The sequence below is a fragment of the Streptopelia decaocto genome (assembly GCF_964273445.1).
Source record: "Streptopelia decaocto genome assembly, chromosome: 1".
NCBI lineage: Eukaryota > Metazoa > Chordata > Aves > Columbiformes > Columbidae > Streptopelia > Streptopelia decaocto.
Window position 1 is genome coordinate 189,157,622 of NC_138663.1, and position 18,163 is coordinate 189,175,784.

The 18,163-nt window shown below is 39.9% G+C and overlaps 1 protein-coding gene across 1 annotated transcript in view; it reads left to right on the top strand.

Moving 5' to 3' along the window:
* Positions 1 to 957: 957 nt before the first annotated feature.
* The window catches only part of UBL3 (ubiquitin like 3), a 62,446-nt gene continuing 45,240 nt past the window's right edge, over positions 958 to 18,163 (top strand). The window contains exon 1 of the mRNA XM_082072177.1: positions 958 to 1,780. Within this exon, the coding sequence (XP_081928303.1) occupies positions 1,754 to 1,780 (27 nt within the window). The 5' untranslated portion in view covers positions 958 to 1,753. The remainder of the gene's footprint in view (positions 1,781 to 18,163) is intronic.

Genomic DNA, 18,163 nt, shown 5'->3' on the forward strand with positions numbered 1-18,163 from the left:
TCCTCATTAATCTTACAGGAGCTTTTTTCACTAATAGAACTACACCGTTTGTAAATAATAATAATAATAATAATAATAATAATAATAATAATAATAATAATAATAATAAATTAAAAAGTTGATATTTCAAACTCTAAAAAACAACATAAGGAATGAGAAATACAAAGAAATGCCGCGCAGGCTCAGACTTGTGGACGTGGGGTGAAAAAAAAATATGAAAATGTCCTGATTTTTTTTTTTGGAAGCAATCCAAGAGTACAGCACAGGCTTACAAGCTGGGCACGGGATCCATGGAGAAAGGGTTGCAAGGGGAAGCCCAAACGCCCCGAGGAACCTCCAGCCGCCCTTGAGAAAACGATTTGTGTGGGATTTGCCCGGGTGGCGGGGGGGGGGTGGGCGGGGCGGTGTCTGCTGCGGAGGCGGGCACGCTGCGCCGAGGCCCCGGCGGTGCCCCGGGGACTCCACGCTGCGCCCCCGCCCTCTGCCCGCCGGCACCGCACGGGGAGCGCGGGGCGGGGACCGGGGGCAGCCCCAGCGGGGCGGGCCGGGCCGGGCCGAGGGGCCCCGGGGTGACGCGCGGCCCCGCAGCGCCGGCGGCCGCTTCCCCGCCTTGGCAACGGTTGCTGAGGGGCGGGGCCTCGGTGGGGCGGGGCCAGGCTGGCTCCGCCCCTCTCCCCTCGGCTGCCTACAAGCCCCGTGGTGCGGCGCGCGGCGGCGGCACGTGACGCGGCGGGAGGGGGCCGGAGGAGGAGGAGGGGGTCCGTCTCTCCTGCCGTGTCCCCTTTCTCGGCTCGGCAGACGCCATGTTGGTTTGAGCGGAAGATGACAGGGGGCGGCTGCGGGCGAGGATCGCGCTGAGGAACGGCACCCCCGGCTCGCAGCGGGGCGAGGCAGCGCGGCCAGCGCGGCTCCCGGGGGAGGGGGGGACGTACCTGCCGCGCCGCCGAGGGCGCCCGGAGCCGCCAGAGGACGAGGCGGGGGAGGGAGGAAGGGCGGGCTGAGGAGGCGGTGGCGATGCGTGCGGAGACCTGAGGCTGCGGGAGGCGGCCGCCGCTGAACGCCTCCCGGCCCCCGCCGAGTGCTGTCGCCGCCGGAGCGCCGCGGGGGAGGGCTTTCCCCTCCGGCCGCCCCTCAGGCAGCCCTCCCCGGCCCGTCTCCCCGCCAGACCCTGTTGAATGTGGCACACTGCCTAGGGAGTGCCGAAGCCCGGCGTCCTGCCCAGCGGCCCCGGGCCCACCCCGGCCCTTTCGCCTCTCTGCCCCGCCGCCGAGGGGCAGGAGCGAGGTCCTGCCCGCCTGCGCGCCCGGGTCGCCTGCGCCGGCTGAGGAGGTGACTTGGACGCACCATTATCCCGTGAATCATCCCGTCGTCATTTGTCAAGGCTTGGAGAGGAGGAAGAGGAGAGAGGGAGGAAAAAGCCCGCTCGCAGCTCATGTGGCGGTGTAGTCCTGCCTGGTCTACCTGGCACCGCTGGTGCTGCTGCTCCTGCCGCTGCTGACAGGGATCTGCTGCCATCTCTGGTCTCCTGCTGGCTCCTCGGCACGGCCCTGGCACCGCTTGCCCCTGGATATTTCTCCTCCTCAGCCGGCCGCCTGCCTCGCTGCGCATCGGGCACCTCTTGTTCGTAGGGGACGTGCAAGTTGCTGCCTCCGAAATTGACACCCGTTTTGCTTCTTGAAGGTCTCCAGCGGGCTGTTGTTGCTGCTTTTTTTTTTTTTTAAAGTTGATTTTAAGCCATTAGGGTAACATCAAGATGTCCAGCAGCGTTCCAGCTGATATGGTAAGTCTTACACACCTTATTTAATAGTATTTTTATGGAATAACGTTTATTTCGGCCTGTTTGGGCAGAGAAGGTGGAAAGAGGAGGAGTGTGGGGGAAAAGAAAAAGGATACCGGTTACATATTTAAGGAACAAAAAGTTCCCAGTTAATACTACCCCCCCCGCCGCAGATGCTGGTTCCGCTTTGCTTTTTGGTAGCGGAGTGGGAAATCTGCAGCGTCGCCTTCTGAGTAGCAAGGCAAGGGGTATCTGCTTTCTCTAACCTACGGCAGTTAATATCGGACTGCTTTTGCTTAGACTGTGTAGCACTGTTGTTCAGCTCTGCCGAGCATTTTTGGGGAGGAAGATAAATACGAAGAGAGCATTCAGAATTATTTACTTGAGCCATTTCTCTCTTATTTTTTTCTTTCTAAACCAGATGAAATTTAGTCTGATCCTTCTTCATTTTCTTCTCAAACTCCACTTGTTTCTTACCGACGCTTTGTCTTCCGATGTTGATGGGAAGTTAATCACTTGCTGCGGGTCAAGAGCGAGAGAGAAATTCTCATGCACTTATTTACATGGCGAGGTCCTTTGTGCACTAGCTGCAATCTGGACATTTTTCAAGGGCACTCCTAGTACTTCTTATGGCAGACGGTACTTCAGCCTGTGTTTGATACTCGGCTCGGTACATTTGAAATAGGAAGGTATAGCAGAGCATGTGGAAAGAGGGTGAATCAGGTCTGCTAGGTAATCTTTTGTTCAGCACGACTTTCTCTGTTTGTGTATATTTCCATAAATCACTTAATTAGGGAAAAAAAAAAGAGTTGTGTCTGCAGTTTGATATGTTGGTTATTATTTCTTATGGCGGAATATTTTCATATTTTCACGTATCTTCCCCTGACTTCACATTTAAAGGTACTTTTTTCCTTAAAAGCAGCAGACTTGGCCATGCTTTTTTTTTTTTTTTTTTTTTTTTTTTTTTTTTTCGGGATGAAGTTCTGTTTGCTAAGTAAAACCTGCCCTCGTAGTGGTAACAATAAAACCCAGTAGCCCTTGTTTCAGCCATCGATATATGATTAATGGTGCATGTGTATGACAAGTGGGCTATTGAAATAATAACATCCTTTAGTTGCTTACTTTCAGTGTTTCCTTCACAGCTTTTGCACTGCAGTCAGAATGAGTGAATTCTGCCAAAAAAAGCAGAAACAAGGTAGTGGATAATCAAACACGGTGTTAAGCTCGCCTTTCTTTTTTTATATTCTATTCCACTCCCCCTCCCCTGATTTTCTCACATACTACAAATAAATTTTGCCCCCTGGAAGAGAAGAGTGATGAGGAGACTATTGCTTCTGACTAAATCCTTTCAGCTATCAGTTTTCATATATTTCTTTTTAGGGTCTCTCTGGGTGTTAGAGTACTCTCAACCCCCTTCTTGCTTGCATGTGTCTGTCTGGCATTATATCACAGAAATCCTTGCCTTAGCTCTGGAGGGTTAGATGCAAATCTCTGAGTGCTGCTTGTTAAATTGCCCGGAGGACTCACTTGACGGTGACATGAAGAGCTCCTCTTCCCTGTCACCCTGGGCTGAGAGCTCTGCCACCTCCACACTGCTCCCAGGTACTGCCCACCTGGCAATCATGATCTTGCCACCAGGCTTGTAAAGTTTAACATTTGACATTTTATACAAAATATACAAATTTTAAGATTGGTAAAATATTCTTTTGTTTCTATGAAACCTGTTTCCTTCTGTTATGATGTAATGGGATACCACTGACAGGGATAGCTAGGCCTAGTGATGCTGTGTTTCTTCAAATCAGGAAGAAGCTTGTTATATATAGTGATGCTTAAATACTGAGTCATTACACAAACATTTGAGTGAAGATGTTACCAATGTCAGTAGAATTTAACTGAGTAAATTGACGTATTCTGGTCTGTCTCGGGATCGTTTTGTTGCATTATTAGCTGCAGTTTCTCTCTGAAAGTTTGAAGTGTGTTATAGAAATTCATGTTATTAAATACAGCTAATAAATATCACTTTGTAAAAAGAACACATGGAAACTCATTTGGGGTCTCCTTTTGTCACCATCCTCCTTATTTCAAAGGAGCTTGTTCAGGAAAGAAAATGGGACTGTTATTTCATTGATCTTTAAAGAGGAGCACTTAACAGGCTGTTACCTTGTTTATATATGTTTTTATTTAGTGTAGGATTTAGCAGTTTGTGTTTCTCTTATCCACCCCCTGTATAATTTGCCTTTACAAAAAATTATTTCCCGTTTCTGTAGAAGTTGGCATCAATGTGATAGTGTCATGTTACGAAGACTCGATCACAGTTTGTAATTCTGCTATGAATTGCTTAAGTGTTATAACAATTATGTTTCAAACTGTTTATGTCGGATTCAGAAACTAGTCCTCTCATAATAATAATAATAATAAAACTATTATAATTGCTACTTTTAAAAAATGTGTTAATTTGTCTTCCTGTCCCACCTTTGGGAAGGATCTGCTATACATAAACTCATAGTAAATTATCAAATCTTCAGCTTTGTTTTTGCATGTAGGGATGATTTAATCCAGTCTCCCTTTCTGTGACATTTCATTGACTTCTTTTGAGAACTGCAGCATATTTTACCAGCTAACGATCTTAGCATCACTTCTAAAATAATTAACACAGTAATTTATCATTTGCATTCCACTAATAAATTGGGTAGTGACACACCGCATGCCAGGTATTGTACATTTGTGGTGTGTTATTCCTTAGCAATGTGTGCTACTTACAGGTTAAAACTCCTCAGCTGTAAAGAAACCTGCTGATATTGACCTCTCTACTTGAGTAGTTTCATTAACTTAATTAGGATTAGACATGTATGGGGCAGTGCTTGAAGACTACTGTATATCTAGTGCCTAATTTTGTTTAATTTTTCACATAAGTTCTAGTGATTGTAGTGGCAACAGGGCATCTCTGAATATGTTAAATAATTTCATTAGGTAATATGTCAGTTTTACCATTTCGTAGCAACTAGAGTTTGACTGTGGATAACAGCAGGGCTGTTTACGAGTTGTATTTCTTTTGTAATAATAAAGACACATTAGGTGATTTATGGACTTGTGAAGTTAATCACACTGTTTTTTTGAGTGGACCACATGAAAGTGGTTTGGCATTTGTTTAGACACTGGAGCTGACTATTTTAAAACAAGCTATGAAAAACCTATGCTCAGTCCAGAAGTTATTATTCAATTGAATAATCCCTTTTATTTCAGTGGAGTTGTCACCAGAGTCTGGGAAGCTGTGTCTCTGTATTCTGTGTGCCCCTGATAATTCTCCTTACAGATATAATTCTTCAGGGATCTTAGAAGTTCACAGCAAGGGGACTGTATGACTGAAAAGTATTACAATGTCCACTGTTTCCTGTATCTGTGTGTTTTGTGTAGGCACAAGAAGGCTCTGCCAGCACTTTCTTCCAGGGTAGTTTTTTGGATGCCCTCTAGGATATCAAGTTCTTTTTCTGTCTGAGTAGTAACTGAGAGTGATACTCTTGGCCCATGGTGGGCTTTTTTTTTTTTTTTTTTGGTCATTTGATAAACAGCAGAACAAAAATCTATCAAACAGTTAAAGGTTTTCAGTTTTATTGTGTACAACTATACTTAAGAGATGTAGGCGGTATGAAAGAAATTATTTTTAATGAAACTGAATGTTTGGTGCAAGACATTTGTGGACATGCTAGAGGATGGATTATGTGGTCTAAAACTCTTATGGACAATGCTAGAAGGGAGCAATAGGTGGAAGAAGAATAACAAATAGAAACCTTACTCAGTTGGTGCCTTGGTAGTGTCAGCATCTTTAGTGGGAATGTGTATATCCATGTTCCTTTTTAGGAAATTTAGTATAGAGTGGTGATGAATAGCTTCATATATATATATAAGGACTTCCTTTTAGATGCATATCAATGGAGGCTAACTGGGGAAAAGGATAGACATGTAACTGGTGCTATATCAGTAGGGGAATCTTGGCATCCAGGAGTAAGGTTCAGGCAGGAGGGACTAAAAGCTGGTTGTATGGCAGCTGAGTTTTGTTGTCCATCATTCAGTTTCAACAATTCCTTCATTTAAGAAGGAATTTAAGGATTTTCCTTCACTTAATAAGTGCAGTATCATTATAATATGCTTGGAACATAGAAAGAAAATACTTTGTTCACTCACAGCATTTTAATTTTTTTCAACAAAATGCAGGAATTAATGTATCTCTGTTATTCTATTTTAACTACTTTTCCTTTTGTCTTCCTTTTTCCTGGTTTTGAAAATTATTGTGTTCTGGTAGCCTTTGTGCATAGAGTCACAGGTTAGTCCCTTAAGTTTAATAATAAAGATCTATTTATTTTTCTGTATTTTTGTACCCCCTTGTTGGAAGTTCTAAATCGTTACATTCTCAGATAAAAATAGTATGTCAGGTTTTTCTGTGTGGATATTTTGTCTTTTGCTTCTTTGGTTCCCCCCCCCACCTCCTATTGTTTGCTGATTGTAACAAACAAGAGTCTCCTATCCTTTGCCATTCTTGGCGTTTTGTTTTGAGTTTTTTCCCTTTCTTTTGGAGATAGAATTGGTGGGATCTGTATCAGAAAGAGGAGCTTGAAGCAGCTTCTTCCTGCCTCATAATATATTGTGCTAGCCTTTGTAGCATATTGCAGTGTTTCTTGTAACGGGATGAAGAACCTCTTTCTCTGTTATCTGCAGCCATGACCAGGGATAAACTTCTCAAAGCTTATGTTGAATGTATATATTTGGGTATACTTCAGAATGATTTGTGTTTACCATTTCCCCCACCTACATTTTGTCTTCCACAGATTAAAAAATGTCTTACCTATTTATCTAACACCCCAAAAGAAAATTCTTAGTGATGACTAGTGTTTTTATGTATGACACTGTAGTGGAAATTCCACAGCATCCTAACACATTAAACATACTCTGAAATTATGTTTGCATGTCCTTCATCTCATTTTCTTCAGGGATGAAGAGCTGTAACCTGTGGATGAGGTAATGATTGATATTTATGCTGGGCACTGGTGCACCACTATATTTCAGATGAAGTGTAGGCTGGCAGTGTAAACTGCTTCTTCCTTCCTGCCACCCACCCTTGTTGTTGTTACCTGAATTGGTTTCTCTCTACTTTTGTTGTCTAACTCCTTGAAATACTGGAGGGGATGTGTACTGAAGGACATTTAACTCCTCCCTTTTTGGGAATGCTGGGAAGCCAGCAGTAGCTGCTGGCAGGTTCCAGCAGGGCTCAGAGGCAAAAAACAAATGCTGAGTATCTGAGTGTAGCAAAATGCTACAGCAGGATCATTGAATTCTGCATGTTAAAAAATTGCCAGACATCATCTGTGGGAACTGGACAGCTCAGTCAGGGCCTGCATGGGGACAAGTCATGCAACTCTGATGTGGAATTAAGGACAACTTCAGGTACCGGTAATCTGTATTTCACCTTGGAGTTTGTGACTGCTGTCCATGCGTATTTAAACTTAAATTTTAGATCGTTCAAGGCCCGTAACTTTCTTCCTTGTCTTTGCTTAAGGCTGTAGTAGGAAATTAGCCTGTCTGAATGCAGTCCTTGCAGCAGACTTGGTAAGCAATACTTTTATGGTACTGTAAACAGAATGACTAAGGGCATGCTTTTCTGTTTAAGTGAGAGTTTTCCCTAAGTACAACTTCTGTGAATGTTGAAAGCCATGGTCATGGTATATGCATAAGTGGAATTTACTTGTTTTATGTTTCTGGTCTGTCAGCTATGTTTCTCACTAGAAGTCAGAATGTAAACTTTTGATGGTGTCTATATGTGCTTATGCAATACTGAGCAGAATGGAGAGCTCAGTTCTGACGCAGCCTGTGAGTGCTACTCTAGCTTGCAGGAATCCAGAAATATCTGGAATGTGACTAATCATTCTTGTGGTTTTATGTAAAAGAGATAGTACAGCTTATTTTCGGTCGTTGTACAGTATTGGATCCACTGACTTGGTTATTTTTCATTGTAACTGTGGTGAAAGCCAGAGCTGCAGATCAGTACTCTTTTCCATGTTAAGCTGGTTTTCGCAGCAATTAATTGAGCCTACTGAAGCAGCAAGCCTTCTCTGCCACAATTTTGCACGCATAAACTTTAGCTCACCATAATTATTAGTGGGATATGACTGAGTGCAGTGCTTTCATTTTAGAAGCTGTTGAAAATCAGCAGAAAGTCAATGAGAAATTTTAATGTCATTGATCTCATGTCAAATCAGAACTTCGAGACCCCAGCTCTTCATCAGTTTTTAACATAATTTAGAGGTTTGCCTTTTGAAATTCAGTTATTCTTAAAGTTACCTTGTAAATTCTGGTAGAATGACAGTCTTTAGTTTTTGACAGCTTTTGTTAGACATATGTTGCAGAACATCTTAAAGCAATGACTGGAATATTTTTCGCTTGGTATATCTCCAGACAAACTGAAATTCACAGATGTACCACTAAGTGTTGCAAGCAATGATAGGAAGGAAATACTGAGGGAAGAAAAAAAACGAACAATCAACACCCTGCAAGATTTTTTTTTTTAAAAGGTTGCTGAGACACTAGTTGAGGTTCTGCAAATAGAATTATGCACTTCAATACTATGTTTTTCTTTGTATCCGAAAATAAATTTGCAGGAGGAGAAAAGTTGCTAACAGGCTTTCAAAGAATGTAGAGAAAATTACTTAGGAAGTCTGTTTACTTTTGAGAGCAATACTTAAAATTCAGACCTTCTTATTTGTAGTTCTGCTGGGCCTCAAAATTATGGTTCTGCAGAAATACTTGAACGTTATGTATTTGTGGAAATCCTGTGTGTTTTGTGGTCACTAGGTGGGATTGTGTTTAACTCCTTGACAAAGGATAAATTTGTTGCTGCTTGTAAACCATCCACAGTGAAGGCAATATCTCAATTTGTATTAAGGCTCTGCAAGTATATTGAAATCTGATTTTAAAATGCAGTGTTTATTTTCCACAAATAGAAACTTTGTGTAAAATGAAGATTTGGCAGATTATGCAATTGCAATACTGCCATTAGCGCCTTGTAGTTTTTTCTACTTTATGTAAAGAAATTTGAAAATAGCTTGCCAGTGACAGAAATACATTGGTTTTGTTTTGTTTGGTTGTTTGTTTTTTTTTTTTTTTTTTGGTTAAAATTATTTGAGAGATTCAGTTTAGAGTTAAATGGAAAGTTTGTGACGAAGTTTTGCTGAAAATTTATTCCATTATTTGTGTTGTTATGGAGACAAACTCAAGCGGTTTCTTCCTTGTTTCTATGTGTCACATATAAATTAACCAAGTAAAACCAGGAGAATCTGCCTATGAGTTTGGCAGGTTTGTTCTTCTACCAAAAACTGAATCTATGCCTTAGTGGAATGTAGGTACCAGAATGATACTTCATATTCAACAGTGTAGAGATGCAATCTGGAAATGTTTTTGTTGGTGTCTATCTACTTTGATGGTTTCAGTTTCTCTTGAGAGCTGGCACAGATTGCCGTTCAGGCTCATCTGATTTATGTCAATCCCTTGGACCACTGCTGAAGAACAAAGGTGGTCTTATCCTGGAGTACTCTTCAGCTGCAGCTGGGGTCTGGATTTTAATCTGTGAATCCATTGGCAGTATGGATTAGAATGAAAGCTTCTCTTCCCCCTTTTTTAAAAAAAAAAACAAAAAACCACACCATATTTAGAGGATGGTCCTGAGCTCTTCTGGAAGCTTTTCTGTGATCTTAATTATGTGTTGCACTGTTTCATAAATTTTCTCAAGTACTTGATGAAAGTGTAGTACTAATTTCAAAATAAACACAAGAAAACTAAACGTGTTTTTGTTTCAGAGATTGAAAAGAACAATATGTTTAATCTAAAAAAGAATAGTACTTCCAAGTCGTAAACTGTAGCATTGGTTGATATCTCTTCAGCAGAGTTACGGTATGTTAATGCTTTGTGGTCTGGCAGAGATCTACATCCCTGTAATCTGTTTCTGATACTTAACGTATATTCTAGATGGTATTACTTAGTCTGTCTCTTGAATCTGACATATGTTTTTAATATAGAGAAATAATGGAATAGAGATAGTGAAGTACAGTGTTAGTCAAAAGCCTTTTGCAGCTGAGGGTGTGTATTTACAATCATCTTCTTAAAGGTAGATTAGTGCCAATCTACATGTGCATGTGTTGGTAAGCCTCAGGAAAGTTGTTATAAATTACATTACTATAAAATAATTCTAAAATAGTGATCCTTTTCAGTATTTTTTTTAAGATGACTGTATAACATTTTCAGATATGCTTTTATATAGTATAACGGACCGACTAGAAGCTTTTTTTATGTTCTTAAAGCCTGAAATACCTGGTTCCAGTGTTTTATATATATTTTATTTTAATTATAGAATTCATATTTTTATGGGCAGTAACATGAACATCAAAATAAACTTCATCTTTGGAATAGTGTTCTGTTGTACTTGAAGCATAACATGTCGCTTAGGGCATATCAAATCTGAATATGTAATTTTGCCTGTGAATGAATATACTTTTAATCTGTGCAAATGAGTTACACATTGTAACAGCTGTGAGGTATGATAGTGAAAGCTTAGCTCTCACTTCTGAACCTTGGTTATCCATCTGTGATGGAAACAAACTTTATTTGACTTGCGTGTTTTACTGATTTATACTTTGTATACATGTGTAGCTATTTTGGCAACAAACCCCAAACTCTGAGAAAGCATTATTAAAAGATTTTAAGTGAGGGAAGTAAATCCCCATTCACCAACTCCATATGATTCAGTAATAATGAAATCAACATGAAATAGCACACAAAATTAGTAAATTCCAATATCGTTATTAGAGTAAATAAGTGACAATGAGGATGTGTTATTGTATGTTTATAAGAATTATTAAAAAGCTGCTCTTTCATTAGAATTGTGTGCTCTGTCTATGTGGACTTTCACTTGTGTTAATTTTCTGGATTTTAACTGTTGGACTGTGATGTCCTATATAAAACAGGACTGACAGTGGTGTGGCATCATGTGCATGATGGAGCTGCCCCCCGGTAGCTGCTCAGCCTGGGTAGAACAAATCCCTGCCTGACATTGGCCTTTTGCTGGTCAGTGTGGTTGGGACACTGGAGTAGGTGGTTTAGCTGTTCATGTGAACACCTGAGGAGATGCCTTGCTCCCTTTTATACAGAGGTCATGGTAATATTTCTTAGAGCGTGTAACTACTCCTACATTTATACAGTCCTAAAATTACATTTAGCCTGTTGAAGGCAACCTTGAGGCTGATGTGGCCCCTGGTGAAAATGAGTTTGACACCCCTGTCTGAGAGTCAATTCTAGTTTGACTATCTCCTATCAGGAACTCCATGTTTGTAAGGTGGGGCTTGTCCAGTATGTTACCTTTAACCATAAAAATGTTTAGGGGTTGTTTGACTTAAATATTCAAAGATTTTGTACCAAAATGTGCTGCAATGTGTATTCTTCATGCTATTTATTTCCAAGAAAAGCTATTTTAAAGACCACCTTTATAATTAGAAGATGTGGTAAGTATTTAATATGACTGTCAGCTCTAAGCTAGTTCACTTCAAACTCAAGTACAAAGGAAGAGAAGCTTTTATCTCCCAAAAAAAGCTAGTGAGTATTTCTAGTTGTCTAGGCGCAAGACTGGGATTTTAAGGTACAATATGTCAGATCTAGCACTAAGAGAACAGCTTGTTAGTGAGAAATTTGACTTTGTCTAGAAGGTCTCATTTTCATAACTAATAGCAAGATGACTAGGAGCTCTTATTAAAGAGAAACTGCAACTGTGTTTGATTTCTGTCTGCTTATTGCCTCTGGCCAGTGTAGCTTCATACAAATGAGGATTTCATGTAAATCTGGAAATGGTAATTTTTTTCCAAATTACATATGTTTAAAATTATTTGGAGGTTTAAAATATTGACTGTAGTGCGTGGAATGCCAGGTAAACTGCAAGCGAGGTTGTGATGAGGGCTTCAGTGAAGGTGGCTGTGGGTATTTGCAAAATTGTTTTAGCTTGAAGAAGGTTCCTTTAAATTGTTTCTTCTCACTAAGAAGAGAGCCCCGGTGAAGGTGTTTCTGAAGAAGAGTGTAGGTGCTTGGAAGAACAGAGTAGCAGAGGGGTCCAGTGATGGGCTCTAGTGCTTTTTCACTAGCAAGAATGTCAAAAATTCTAATTTTTCAAATTGATTTTAAAAAGAAGAGTTGAAGCATGTGGATTTGCAATGAACTACCATCACTCACCTCAGCCAGGGTGATGTGACTTACTTTTTCCTACATGCCACTTTTTATGGGAAAGAAAATGGGCCCTGTGTGCCTGTTTCTTCCGCTTTGGGGATAGCCGGGGGAATCCCCACGGAGGGTGACACTGCAGGTGCAGAATATTTATTGTTCCGGCATGCTGATGCTGGCACTTGGTGATGCTGGTGCATGTGCTCATTGCGCTTACCGCAGGAGGTAAGTAGGCCTTGGAAAGGCTTTAATGGGGAATCTATGAAGTTTTGGTGGGGATGGACTCCAGAGCTGCAGCTATAGCTTTCCCTGAACTGACTCTGAAGAGTGGAAAATCTTTCTATAAACTGCCTGGCACTTCTAAGATGAGATTGTCTTTTTCAATACAGATTTGTGGCTTTTGAGCAAATACAGTTTGTCTTGTATTTTTTTGCCACTCTGAGAATGATGTATTAGGTTGGTGCAAAAGTAACTGCAGTTTCAGACCGTGAATTTTAAATCATTATAACTAGGCTCAGACATAACTTTATTAAGCAAAATAGGAACCACTACAGTCAACACATTTTTGCCAATGAAAAGTAAGTTTATTCTCGTAGCATAAAAGTCTGTGCTTCGGGATTTGGTGAACACTTGGAAAGCATTTTCTGCATCCTGTTGGTTGTGGAAGCATTTTCCCTGCAAAAAGTTGTCAAGGTGCTTGAGGAAGTGGTAGTCAGTTGGTGAGAGGTCAGGTGAATATGGCAGATGAGGCAAAACTTTGTAGCCCAATTTATTCAATTTTTGAAGTGTTGGTTCCATGACATGCAGTCAAGTGTTGTCATGGAAAAGAATTGGGCCCTTTCTGTTGACTGATGCCAACTGCAGGTGCATCTTATCGATTTGCTGAGCACACTTCTCAGATGTAATGGTTTCACCAGGATTCAGAGAGCTATAGTGGATCAGACCAGCAGCAGACTACCAAACAATGACCACGACCTTTTTTTGATGCAAGTTTTTCTTTGGGAGGTACTCTGGAGGTTCTTTTCGGTCCAGCCACTGAGCTGGTTGTCACTGGTTGTCATATACAATTCACTTTTCATTGCACGTCACAATCCAATTGAGAAATTGTTCCTTGTTGTTGTGTAGAATAAGAGAAGATGACACTTCAAAAGGATTATTTTTTTGATTTTTTGATCAGTTCATGAGGTACCTGCTTATCTAGCTTTTTCACCTTTCCAATTTGCTTCACATGCCAATGACTGTAGAATGGTTGACATTGAGTTCTTCAGCAACTTCTCCTGCGGTTGTAAGAGGATCAGCTTCGATGGTTGGTCTCAGTTGGTCATTGTTAACTTCCGATGGCCAGCCACTGCACTGCTCTTCTTCAAGGCTCTTGTCTCCTTTGTGAAACTTCTGGAACCACCACTGCACTGTACGTTCATTCGTGGTTCCTGGGCCAAATGCATTGTTGATGTTGTGAGTTGTTTCCGTTGCTTTATGACCCATTTTGAACTCGAATAAGAAAGTTGCTCAAATTTGCTTTTGTGTAACATCATTTCCACACTCTAAAAAAAACCCATAAACAGCAAGTAATGTCAGTAGCAAAAAACCATCAAGCGAGAGAAGTGCAATCAAATGATGTATAGCATAACTACATTTAAGAATGTATTCCAGTATCAAACATCGAATTTCAACAATGCGAGAACCACAATTCCTATTGCACCAGCATAATAGGTACCATAGAGCTATTTATGTTGTACATGGAAAACTCACTTTAAGAGGGAACTCTTCCACTTGTAAAATGAAGCACAAAACCCGTCACAAATACTAGGATCAAGACTATTTAACAATATTTATCCATCCTGTGGTATAAAAGCATAATTGTCTCTTCTTCCAGAACTATGTGCTTTTTACCAGCTCTTTATTCAGCACCCCCTCGTTGTTCAGTGACTGAATTCAGAGCATTACCTTCCTCTACTGCTCAAACGTTTCTTGGAAGAAAAGTTTTAATTTATCTGGAGCCTTCCTGTGATACTAGTCTCTTTAATAGGTACTTAATAAAAATCCATTTATTTTTTGGAAGATCTGTGAGAGAAGAGGTTATTATTTATCAAAAACTGTGGATATTGTGGAAAGAAATTTCACTTCAATATACTCCTTATACTAGGTAACTGCAGTAGAGCTGCAGGCGATGAAATCTTACAGTTTGAACCGCAGTCAGAAACAAAATGCAAACAAGATCAAGATTTTCTTGTGGTGTGTGGCATGTGTGGGTTTTTGTGTGTGTGTGTTGATGTTGTATTTTTTTAGTCAAATTTTGTTGAAATTTCTCTGACCAACTCTGCTCTGGTGCATCTTCAGTGCCTGTCAGTTATGGTTGTTCAGAATAGTCATGTTCCATGACTGTACCAGCATTGCAGTTAAGCTCGTGTGCTCTTTGCTGATGTGAAGGTTTTATTGCAGAATGCTTAAGGACAACGAGTTAACTAAAATGATGCAAAAGTCAATGAAGTTTATACATTGATAGATGCTCTCAAGAACAACATTTGGAGAAAGATTGTAACCATATTTGTTAACAAGCTGTAAGAAGTGAGTTTTGGGGAAGCTGTTTTTTTAGGTACCAGCTTTGTTGTAGGGCTATGTTAGTATTTCTTTCAACTCTTATTATTGACTGAGAATCACATGATTTTGCTGAAGTGTTTTTGTTGATCTTTTAAAGAAACTGAAATTCTGAGCACTTTATTATCAAGTCTTGCCTTAATAATGCCTGTCAATTATTATGTTCCTACTTTTCAAATAGCATGCTATCAGTTTAAATCTTAAGTAATTTCAGGAGAAGACAACAAATCCACAGGACTTTCTGATGTTCAAGGATGTGGGGACTTAGTTGTATCCTTAAATTATCTCCCTCAAGTTCTGTGGGGTTTTTGGTGTGTGGTGTTTTTTGTTTTTTTGTTTTTGTTTGTTTTAAATGAAATGAAATATCGGAAAGACAGCTTGCCCTATCTGCAGAGCACAGAATGATTATCAGTCAGTACCTTTATCTGCACATGTGCTGCTAAGTAAATTTCAAACTCAGCTTAAAAAAAAAAAGGCAAGCATGAAAGTGAATACATAATTCAGAGTGCTGACTAATGTGTGTGGTGTGATAAGGTGTGGTGTAGGTAAATAGTTTCCTGCCTTTTGTAGTTTATTCTGCTGCTGTGTAGCAGTCCTGACTTTGATGCTTAAATGATGTCCTAGGTTATTAATTTTATTTATCATGAACTTGTGGTTAGGAGGTCATTTTGTTCCCCTTAGTTCTATGCTGAAAAAAATAGAGAAACTTTTGGGTTTTTCTTGTACTTCTTAGCATATCAAAATGAAGACCAGAGGGAAAGAAAACTGGTATAGTTAGTGCCTCTATTAATACAGTTTTGAAGATTTTTTCCTTTTACTAGACACTGTTTTGCAGGACATGGGAGACAGAGAATTATATTTGAATAAACACAGTATTTTCTGTAGTCTTTTGTATCATGTAATATATTTTTCTGTAAAATCAGATTGTAACATGTTCCAAAAAAAATGGCATACAGTTTTTAGGAAGAACCATAGCTATTTGGTGTGGCAGTTTGACATTTCCTATACAAAAATCACTTATTCAGAATCTTAAAATATAGTCGTCTTGTATTTTTGTCCTGTCTTTAACTTTGGGGTAAAGCCAACAGTTGTTTTGTGGTGCTCCATTGGAACCCATATTGGCTAAGCCTAGAGTATCTGTGGAGCTGTTGAGATAGGGGAAAGAAGTCTTTCGAATTGTTTCAAAATAGTTCTTGCTGGGTTGCTGGGAAAAATGGCATTCACTTTCTTTTGTAGGCACTTTGGACTGCTGTAGCGGTTTGTAGGGTGGGTGGTGGTAGCAGCTGCAAGGAGTGCAGGGAGAAGCCAAGTCATGATTACACAACCATCTAGTGACAAAGGTACAGGCACTGAACTTGGGAGTGTCAAAGCCTTCAGGCTTATTTATGGACAATAAATTGCTGTACAGGCACGATGGGTAGCAAGAAACAGTCAGGGAGTCATGATAATTTTCTCTTACCGTGCATAGGTTTTGTACTGTTAGTGATTAAATTCAATTTAATGAAGCTTTTATTGTGTCAGATGATAACAGGTTTCCGATGAAGGACATTCTCACCTTTCCTCTGCCTGCCGGAGACAAACATGTCCAATTCCATCCCTTAATATTTGTATTTTCATTACTGGTGCTGAATGGAGGTAGAAAGGCAGCGTGTGTTGTGTCTCATCTTCTGGCAAAAGTAAATCTTGCATTACCAGATACAGGCTCTAAAGCAATAAGGCTTCGAAGACTTGATTCAATTGCCTAAATGTGGTGTTCAGTGCCATTTTGCACATGCCCCTGTGTCCAGGGTGGCCAGAGGGAGCAGGCAGCAATGACACACAGGTGGGGAGAGACCCGGGCCCTTTGGGAACAGCAGCTGTGCTGTATGGGAGAAGTACTTCATTACACCTAAAAATTGCACTAGATGTATATGTTTTGGTAATTCCTTTGAGCTGTTGGGACTTTGCAAAACCTCATTTGCAATGCTTTCATATTGGGTTTTGGTAGGTTGTCTTTTCCTATCTTAGATTCATTAAATAGTGCTTCAAAATCATTAAACATTTTAATTTACACTAAATCACAGTTCTGCCAGCTTCATTATTTCCTACTGAAAACTTTTACATCCATGGTTGTGAATACTGCAGTAGAAAGAAAATATTTCTGCATTCAAAATACATTTCTTTTAGCATAGCAGATCTTCTCCCAATTACAACTATATGGAAATTTGAATAGTTTTAGGTGTACTACTGCATGTTACGGTGAAGTAAGTACAGTGTAATTCCAAATCTTTGCCAAACGTGAGCCAATCTAAGCTATTGCACACAACCTGTTAAAAAGAACAAAATGGAAGTTTATACACATTATCATAGTAAATATAAAAGTAATTTAAGTTACCAAACAAGTGAAAATTTCAACACAACTGCGTTAATTTTGAAAATTGTCTGAAGTCCTTGAAGGTGCATTATCTCTCCTCTCTCTAATTAATTGTAGAAAATTGGACTTGAATGGTGTATTCTAAACATCACAGCAGAAATGCAGTGTTTTTTTGTTTCAGTGTGTAATCATACTTGTGGAGCAGGAGAGAAAGAATATTGTCTATACAAGTGCTATGCTATTTTAATGATACTGAATTTTTTATAATGGAGTCTTGCAAAGAAACAAAGTCATATGTGTTTTGGGTTTTTTGTTTGTGTTTTATTTTTTTGTTCTGTGTGTGTGTTTTTGTTTGGGTTTTTGTTTGTTTGTTTGGGTTTTTGTTTGTTTGTTTCTTTTTAATATTGGATTAAAAGAAAGAGGCATACTACTTGAAGCTTGACAGGCCTCTCTTGACATTTGGCCTGAAATGTTTGCAAGATATTTCATATCCTCACAGCAGGCATGAATATGAGTGGCTTGAAAATTTATGCTTACATAATTAAATAATGAAGATTCTTTGGCATTATATAAGATATGAATGCAGGGAAGTTTATCATTACCCTAGCAAGGTTTCCATTGTATAATGGAGTATGTTTAGTCTGTTGTGATAGTGGTAATAGTTTTAAATTAAAAAAGGGAAGATGCAGGTTAGACATGTGGAAGAATTTTTTTACAATGAGGGCGGTAAAATACAGGAGCAGGTTTCCCAGAGAGGTGGTAGGTGCCTCATCCCTGGAGACATTCAAGGCCAGGCTGGACAGGGCTCTGAGCAACCTGATCTAGTTGAAGATGACCCTGCTCATTGCAGGGGTTTAGACCAGATGACCTTTGAAGGTCCCTTCCAACCCAAACCATTCTGTGATTCTATTCTATTACATTTCATACCCGTAGTTTGATAAATATATGATACATTTATATTTTGGAATGCAGCTTTTGATACCTCTGTGTTGCTAAGGGTTGATTTACAGATTGAATGAAGACTTCGTGCTGTGTTTCATATTAGCACTTTTGTTTTGCCTTAATTCAAGTTTTGAAACATAAGTTTTGTGTGTGTCACGATTCTGTGTGTGTGTTTTTTTTAAAAATTTGTTTGTTTTGTTGTTTTTTAAAGTTAAGGTAGAAGTCTAATGATCCCAAGTGAAACC